Raw genomic sequence first — 9,269 nt, forward strand, 5'->3', positions numbered from 1 at the left:
TGGTAAACCGGCGCTCTGCCGGGACGCCACCGGCATTCACCAGGGCTCCGCCTGGTCATTACCGGCGACGACCGCGATTAAACCGGGGCGTTGTTGTAGCTCTGCCGGGGTCTGTTGCTAGGATAGCCCCGGTGAGTCTCAGCGGAATTACGGTAGACCGGGGCTTTGCCGGAACGCTGCCGGCTTTTACCGGGGCTCCACCTGGACATTACCAGCGACAACCTGGGCTCTGCCGGGGCTTCACCGGGATAAACCGTAGCTTGTTCGGGGTTGACCGGGACTCTGCCACATTCAGGTTTAATAATGATGAGTATCTGTTGATCTGCACCCAGTTAACATTCACATGCGCATATATACGGTCTTACTTGCATTACAGAGCTAAAGGAACCCTATCAATGTGCATCGAGTCGATATATTAAGGTGGCTTATTCGCTAGTAATTGTATTAAATAACTAATGACATTATATTTATCTGAGTCCATACAATTTTCGCATGGCTTGAGACGTATTAAAAAGCGTTGTGGAACTTATGAACGTCTATTAATCTGCGTATAGACAACGATTACATCGTGCGTATACTATCAAACTAAGGTTGTTCACGGACCGTTTTACGTCACAACTGAATACATTTTACACTTACTCTTGCATGTTTAATTTCCATTACATGGATCGCGATTTGAATTAAAATAAAATACTTTAGTCGCAATTAAAGCAGTATAAGAACGCACATGGATAAGTATTGCATTACTTATTTAATGCCATAAATTAAGATGTTCGTGTCGACTGAGCGCAAATGTATATGGAAAAATCCCATACAAGCCCCGATTGTAACCGTATACGCGCCCTGTGAGTGCTGTCGTAACGCATGCAGATTAATAGGACTTATTAGTTTTCCGTCGAATTTAAAATTCATATAAAAACCTGTGAAATACACTGTGAAGGTTGTTGTCATGCATAAGGATTAATAGGGTTTCACAAGTTCCCCGTTGAAATTAGATCCATATAAGAATCTGATAGGATGCGTTGAAACGCATGCAGATTTATAGGGTTTCATTGGTTGTCCGTCGCAAATAAACTTTATAAGAATCTTAGAAATGCCATGTGAATGTTGTCAAAACGCCAGCAGATTTATAGGGCTTTATTATTTTTCTTTCGCAAATTAATCACATATAAAAACCTGAGATATGCCTTGTAAAGATTATCGGACGCATGCAGATTGTTCGGGCTTCTGTAGTTATCCGTCGCATGAAACCAAAATCGGAACCTGCTCAGACTTTGGACCTGGACGCAGATGATTAGGGACTCACTACGTTTTAAATGCAATTAAGAGATTATAGCACACGGGATAAAACACTTATAAATCTTCAATGCTGTCGGAACACATGCAGATTGATAGGGCTGCAATAGTTTTCCGTCGAAATCAACCACATATAATTCAAAGAATCTTCTTAGATTGTTTAGACGTAAATTAGGTGTTCATATCGCATTTAATGGAATAAAGCCCGTATAAGCATTAGTTTAATAATATCTTTTAATATAGCATAGAGACCGTAAAAGAATACGGGAATGTCAACTGGGTCCAGATTATAGGGCTTCATTTGTTATCAATTGCAATTTAAAAACATATTGAAACATCTGAAGATTGTACGGATGTATATAAATATAGTTTATTAAATAAACATCATACCATAAGCAGACAAATAATGTTTATTAAATGTTAATTAAATAAAATTCATACAATTAATAGTTGTAGTCGGCAACTATATAGATCTGTTCCGGAGAATACACCTGCATACAAACTGAAAATACTCAATTTCTGATGACGCATACACACTGGGATATACACTCAATGACAGTCTGCTCTATACGATCTGTATGAATTTTATTTAATTAACATTTAATAAACATTATTTGACGTCTAGATGGTAGGGATAATTAAAACAAAAATCTGTCAAGAGTGCGGTGACCCCCTTTTTTATTTGTGTTTTATGATGAAAATACGTAGATGAACATATTTGAGCAGTTTCGCGGAATTCTATTTGGCAGAATTTTTTTAATTCCATTTATGTGGTTAAAATAGTTAAAAAAATTGTTTTTTTGGGTGACATAAAAATAAAAAATATAAATTCTTAAAAATGTAACTTGTGTTCTCCATTTTATTGGTAGTGTGTGGTTTCATTAAATGGTCTATGATGTATCTTAGCTTATATAATATCTACATGTTGCCAATTTTATAGATGATTAATTATTTTTACGCAATTAGAGATTTTTCAGTTTTATTGAAAAAGTACATGTTATATAATGGTGAATAAAATCTAAGCAAGGCCGGTGACCCTATGTTTTTATTTCATTTTTCATATAGTATTTGTATGTAATCTTAAATATAAATTTTTGACAAAATCTATTTGATGGAAAAAAATCAGCAAAACTGCAGCAACACCCCTTAATAAGGTAAATGCTGACGACGCACGACGGATAAAGGGTGATTTAAAAAGTTTACCATGAGAACGTTGTGCACACACAAGAAATTGGAGAAACATTATCACATCAAATCAACTGTGTAACGATTTGTAATTAAAATGCACATAAAAACTGTAGCTTAAATATATGATTTATATTAAAAAAAACACTGCCAAAACAACAGCTATTTAACCAAACAGTTGTTTGTGCTTCTTAAGAAATGTGATGATTTTTGTATTACTCGAATTTGGTCAAAGTTTTTTTAAAAATACCGGGACAATTTTCAGACGAATCATGCAATGATAATTTAAATCTTTAAAAAACTGTTAAAATCATAAATCTTTCATAATCACACACAAACTACAAACTGACTGCAAACTGTGAAGCAGTCTGTCTTATCAATTGTGTCCATCTGACATCAAGATAAAAGTTTTTGATGTGACAGCCCAGTTAATTAGGGCCAATTTCCAAGAACACAATCATCCCATAGCTATTTAAGAAGGCATCAATTAACATAAATGTACCACAACAATGCAAAAAAGGTATAGATTAGTTATATAGATAGTGGGATAAGTGAATGAAAGGTCAAATATGATTCTAATGTAACAATTCTTGTTGTTTTACTGGTTTTACTACTATGTTGAATTTATGCAAAATAAAGACAACAATCTGAGGTGATGGCAATAATTAATTTGAATATGCATCGTGCACCAACATCCTCATTACAACTAGAGTGTTCCCATGGTTTAAATTTAGCCATATAAGGAAAACTTCTCCGCAACATGGTGGCAATGTTTTTCAAGACCGTAACAATTTAAGAACTTAGCCGAAATTTCATAAGAACAAATATTCTGACCAAGTTCCATGAAGATTGGATTATAAATGTGACTCTAAAGTGTCAGCAAGATTTTACTATAGCCATATAATGAAAACTGTCCCATCCCCTGGAGGCCATATTTTTCAACGGAACGAAACCATGTTTGAACTCAGCCGAGCTATCATACGAACAAATGTTTCATAAAGATTGGACCACAAATGTGACTTCTAAAGTTTTAACAAGGTTTTACTATAGCCATATTAGGAAAACTGCCCTGCCCCTGGCGGCCATGGTTTTCAACGAACCTGAACCATTTTAGAACTGAGACATCATTGAGACAAATGTTATGACCAAGTTTCATAAAGATTGGACAATAACTGTGACTTCTATAGTGTTAACAAGCTTTTTTCTTTTAATTTATCAAGTGACCTAGTTTTTTACCTCACATGACTCAGTTTCGTACTCGACCAAGATATCATTTGGACAAATCTTTGGACCAGGTGTCATGAATATAAGACCACAAATATGGCCTGTAGAGTGTTAACAAGGCGATATGTTGACGACGCACGACGGACATAAGGTGATCCCAAAAGCCCACTATGAGCACGTTGTGTTCAGGTAAGCTAAAAAAATACCTACCAACCCATTCTAATTATGTTCCAACAATAACAAAGCTATATTCACCTTGCTGTGATATACATATTAGATAAGTCAACCGAGTTTATAAGTTTAATCAAATATTTACGACAATATCTAAATGAAATCATCACATACCGTTCTTTGTTGGTTGGTTAACTCTCTTAGCATGTCTCCGTTATCGCCAGATAAGAATTCCAGATTATCATCGTGAAGCTGTATTGGTAAACAGAATTAATATTCAACAAACGGAGCGCATACGTAACAAAAATTGCCCGTGCACTGTGAAAAAGGGGTTTAATTTATGTGCGTAAAGTGTAATCCCAGATTAACCTTTACAGTCCGCACAGGCTAATCAGGGACGAAACTTTCCGCTTTAGTGATATTTTTCGATTCATAAAAGTCTCTTCTTAACAAAAATCCAATTTAGGCGGAAAGTTTCGTCCCTGATTAGCCTGTGCAGACTACCTAGTCTAATTTGGGACACTTTACGCACATGCATTAAACCCCCATTTCACAGAGCACGGCTTTAAATATATATATAACGTATTTTACGTCCAAATGCCAATACATCTATCGAATAAAAACCTTCACATTAGTGATTGGTGTTCAGACGACATAAAGTCACCTTATATCCCGAAAAAGGGTTGGCTATGTCGGGAGAAAATATTACTGGAAAACCTTCAGATAAAAGGGTAGGGGAAAAGAAAATTCGCAAAATGTTAAGACACAAATCTAGCAGGTATAAACAAGTCACGTGTTATTGGCCGCAGTTTTCAATTCAATAATAACACAATAATCGAATAAATTAATGAAATATGAATAAATTGAAAATATATAAAGCACAGTAAAACCAATCGGAACGCTTGTCAATTAGTAATCACGTTCAATCGGAGAATCATAATATAATAGCAAAATATAAATGAAAAGATGATACAAGGAAGAAAAACAATATTTATGCGTTGGTTTAATTAATAAAGAACCGGGATTTAATTTACTCCTACGTAATACGGAGTTAAGTGCTACTAACTGTAATTTATGGGTTTTTTTCACAAATCGTGTAAGAGATATTGCCCATCTCTTACTCATTGGTAGAGTTCCACATATCCCTATGACGAAAATCCGATTATATAAGACATTGATACACGAATTTACCAATTAAGTAAATGTCAATTAAAACAGATAAAGATGCAAGTATAAAAGTATAAACACTTCAAATTTAACAGATACGTGTCAACATATACGTACGCCGCATGATAAAGAATTGGTTTAAACTATGAAAAAGAGCTGTCTCCATAGGATGACATATGCCCCCGAAAAAACGCTTTGATAGAAGTCATGAGCATTTTTCGAAACCTAAAAGCAGATTTCGAAACCTAAACGCGGACCCTAATTTCAAGGTCAAGGTCAATTGGGTTAAAATTTGTGTTCGTATGAAAAGGCCTTGTCCATATACACATGCATACCAAATATGAAGGTTACATCTGAAGCGACATAGAAGTTATGAGCATTTTTCGAAACCTAAACGCAAAGTGTTTCGGGTGGACAGACAGCCGGACAGTGCGATCACTATATGCTCTCCTTCGGGTGGCATTACAAGCGATAAACTAATACTGATATCAGTCATGGACGATGGTTCTATGCATTTAAAGTGATATTATGAGCATTTTTCACTGGTGAATTGAGCTGATAAAGATAAACAGGGCAAAAGAGTTAATTAACATGTGGTTACTGACCAATTATCTGCAACTCTTCTTGCTACCATTTGTTTGTAAAAAATATATATTATATTCGATATTTTACATGACTCGACCAGTCCTCTAAGCCGAAATGATCCGTAAAACAAAATTTTGTCTTTGTTTCGTATGAACGAATCTGCATGAAAACTACATTTAGACTCACATCGTGCATCGAATCATTTCTGTCGTCAGTTGTCAAAACGAAAGTACGGATGATATTCAAATGCATTATTTTTCTATTTCCGGGATATTGTTTTAGTATGTTGATGCTGCATTAACAAATAGAAATGTATATGAAGTCAAAACAGAAAATATAAACAAGGGTTGCGATAGACACCTATAAACATGGCATATACTGTTAGATGCCCATAATACCACTTTAAGTAATAACAAGATAAATTGAACTGGAAAGGTTAAAGAACTTCTTTCCAAGTACGGATTAGGTTATGTTTGGTTTAACCCTTCACACAGCTATATAAAAACACAAGGTTGTGGCAATGACGGGAAATCAACGAATGGAAGATGAATTCCACTTCTTGTTAAATTGGAATGTACTCGACGGAATAAGAATTAATTGGGTCAACGTCCAGATAATATTCACCAGTCGTATGTTCCTGGCAGCCGTCTGGGCGGCCGGGTCCTGCAGGAGGCATTTTGGGTCCTCCAAAAGCTTCAGCAGAACATTGAAATGCGTGTCCATATCTTGGTCTGTAATTGCCAGCTCAGCTGCGTGTCGAACTAGGCGCCCGATGCCTCGAGCCTAAACAACAAATGCATTACGTAAAAATTACAGGTCTTCATTTTCAATATTTTAACATAAAGTAAACTTAGAAGCATCATAATCACAGTGTAAGAGGGCGAATAATCACAGTGTAAGAGGGCGAATAATCACAGTGTAAGAGGGCGAATAATCACAGTGTAAGAGGGCGAATAATCACAGTGTAAGAGGGCGAATAATCACAGTGTAAGAGGGCGAATAATCACAGTGTAAGAGGGCGAATAATCACAGTGTAAGAGGGCGAATAATCACAGTGTAAGAGGGCGAATGAAAGAAGATCATATTTTAAGCATACTAATAACATTTATGATGTTGGCAGAATATGTTGCTGTAAAATAGTATTCACTTTCAATCGATAAATTAAATTAATCACAGACTTAACGTGGACTTACCTTCGAGAGAACACTTTTTTCGTCGGCTATATAGAACGACAGGCTATTCTGAAAATGTTTGCAGTGAATCATCAAGGAAACGATGCCGTTAAAATCCGTGTCCTTAACCCCTGTATTCTCCCTGTAGCCAGACGAGGGGAGAAAGCACTTGGCTACTTCCCAGTAACTGCTCATCCAACACTGCGTGTTCGACCAAGAAGGTGTTTTAAGTGCGTGTTCTCTCGCCACCATCTCGTGCACTTTGTCACAGATTCCGTGTTCGCAGGGCTGCGGATTTTTACAAAATATTTTCTGAGGTTTACACTGGTGGCATTCTGTCCCTTCTGGAATTTTTTTCATTTTGAACACGCGGGTATAAATGTCTTCATGAAATTTCTTTAGACCGCTATCAACAAACTTTTCTAGCCCTTGCTTCGTTATGAAACAGGCAATGAATAGTTTGAACCAGTTGCCAGTTCGTTTGTCCTTTAGTAGTTCCACGTAGTCTGCCATTCTCCTTTAAAGCAACTTGTTCACCGACTTCGTCATTTCTTGAAGTTCAACATAAAATGCTTTCAATTTGAAATGGAAACACGTACTTAAAGGCTCAAATATAATACAACAATATAATTTAAGAAGGAAAACGAGAAGAACATTTTAATAAAAAAATCTTATTTACTCGGCCATCATAGACGATCCTTAAACTTGGAATAGTATAATTTATTGAATCCATCCACGTTTATCGTTATGAAATATAACGAAAGAAAAAGTCCATATTAATGAATCGTTTCGCGTTTGTAACGCTTTTCAATTTTATCAAGTTCTCATTACTGCATAATAACTCATTTACGAAAAATGTATTATAAAATACAGCATTAATGTACTATTTAAATCTGCTACAAAAAGTTGGAAAACTGTCATTGTATGTGTAGATTCTTTTCACCAACAATAAACATTTAAATAATTGAACCTAATTCACAAGAAGCTAAATGTGCACGTCTCCAGTAATACGTGATCTTCAGATGCAAAAATACGAAGTTACACATCCAACATCTGCTGTCTTGAGACATGGAGCAGCGTGGCTATTTCTATATTCGTGCCTTTTTAGCTAAAACCTATTTGTATGTGACAATATGTTATCGTGTATATCACGTGATATCTTGTGGTCACTATTCCGTAGCGAGTCAAATAGAATCCTTACAAGATACTTTTTCTACTCCTCTTTATATCATCTATATCCAGTTAAAGATACCATGTATTCAGCCGAGGCAACACAGTATTCGACTCTTTTTAAAGACACTTAGCCAAGTAAACATTTCTGTTCTATTCGTCCCATGGTATGTGGACAAGTTAAAATATCACTAAACGTTTTCTTTATTCCATGCAGCTTCGGAAAACCTTTTTACGTCCCTTCGATGTTATTGAGACCCGTTATTCACGGATCCATATTTGCAGACTTTGAAGTAAACACAAGACATCTGCTGGAAAATAGTTAACACTTATTTCAGCACATCATGGCTAAAAAGCAACAACATGGCTTTATATAAAGTACATTTCCGATTAATGTACATGTGTATTCTTGCAGTATGTACATGTACACGAATACGGAATGATAGCAGATGTTGTCAAAATAAACGTGGTATGCTACATGTTGGTTGAGTCATGGACCTATACAAAGAAAGGGATAAGCAACCTCGCGATATCCCGTTACAGCACGCGAAAAAAACCGGTGCGCGAGATTTGATAATCTCGATCGATTGGTCTCTGTGTAGCGATAATGCGGCTACACGATATCGATCGCGAGGGATTTCCTTACTGAGCGGGTTACGTTTTTTCGGATTCAAATTATATTATGTTAAATAAACAAGTACCTATACGTTCAAGTGTTGCGTTGTTGATCTCAAAATCAATCATTAATTAGTCTAATTATTATGCAGTATGTCGAACGGGGACCCAATTATCGGACCCTTTGATGAATATTAATTGCCGGTTGTTTCGCCAGGGTAAAATTGCCGTTGTTTATCGCATGTTTGTGCATGTACAAAAGATCGGTCTTTTAATATAATTAAAATGTTACAATGTTTTGTTTAAAATAGCAGCATTATCAAGACATGTTAAGTGCAAACAACTCAAAATGTATAATTGTTCTTTTAACCTCCGAAAGTTTCGCATGTCATTTTAATATTCATCAACAGAATCGCTCAGAACCTGTGCAACCAAACTGACCTTCATGTAGTTGAAGGAAAGCAGATCGATTCATTCGATTGCGAGCGATCTCGCTCATGTATGGTGATAGTTGTTTCGCAATATTCGACTTTTGTTGTTTAATAAACAAATACATATTTGTTCAATTTTGCCTTGTGTGTCTTGTAAATAAAAAATTAGTAATATTAACACGCAGTATGCTACACAGAACCCAAATACCGGATGCGTTGACGAGTAACAATACCATTTGTTTGTATAGGTCCC

At 35.9% G+C, this 9,269-nt stretch overlaps 1 protein-coding gene across 2 annotated transcripts; it reads right to left on the reverse strand.

Annotated features, from left to right (window-relative positions):
* Nucleotides 1-4,014: 4,014 nt before the first annotated feature.
* LOC127832052 (uncharacterized) lies at nucleotides 4,015-7,450 on the reverse strand. 2 transcript variants are annotated; one of them, XM_052357200.1, is made up of 3 exons: nucleotides 6,822-7,450; nucleotides 6,253-6,411; nucleotides 4,015-4,128 (listed from the first exon to the last, which is right to left on the reverse strand). In XM_052357200.1, exons 1-3 carry the CDS (start codon nucleotides 7,311-7,313, stop codon nucleotides 4,030-4,032), a joined length of 750 nt encoding a protein of 249 aa, XP_052213160.1. In that variant the 5' UTR covers nucleotides 7,314-7,450; the 3' UTR covers nucleotides 4,015-4,029. The 2 variants fall into 2 exon arrangements, with proteins under 2 accessions (XP_052213160.1, XP_052213161.1); XM_052357201.1 differs by having other exon boundaries at nucleotides 4,038-4,128; nucleotides 6,236-6,411; nucleotides 6,822-7,351.
* Between the last annotated feature and the right edge of the window lie 1,819 nt (nucleotides 7,451-9,269).

This window comes from Dreissena polymorpha, chromosome 5 (assembly GCF_020536995.1).
Source record: "Dreissena polymorpha isolate Duluth1 chromosome 5, UMN_Dpol_1.0, whole genome shotgun sequence".
Classification (NCBI taxonomy): Eukaryota; Metazoa; Mollusca; class Bivalvia; order Myida; family Dreissenidae; genus Dreissena; species Dreissena polymorpha.

Excerpts from the sequence above, each read along its gene's own strand:
- LOC127832052 (XM_052357200.1), bottom strand. The coding sequence starts at position 7,313 with ATGGCAGACTACGTGGAACTACTAAAGGACAAACGAACTGGCAACTGG. Across the intron at positions 6,412-6,821 it reads AAAAAAGTGTTCTCTCGAAG|GCTCGAGGCATCGGGCGCCT; the intron begins GTAAGTCCACGT and ends TTTGTTGTTTAG. Across the intron at positions 4,129-6,252 it reads CTGCCAGGAACATACGACTG|CTTCACGATGATAATCTGGA; the intron begins GTGAATATTATC and ends TTACCAATACAG.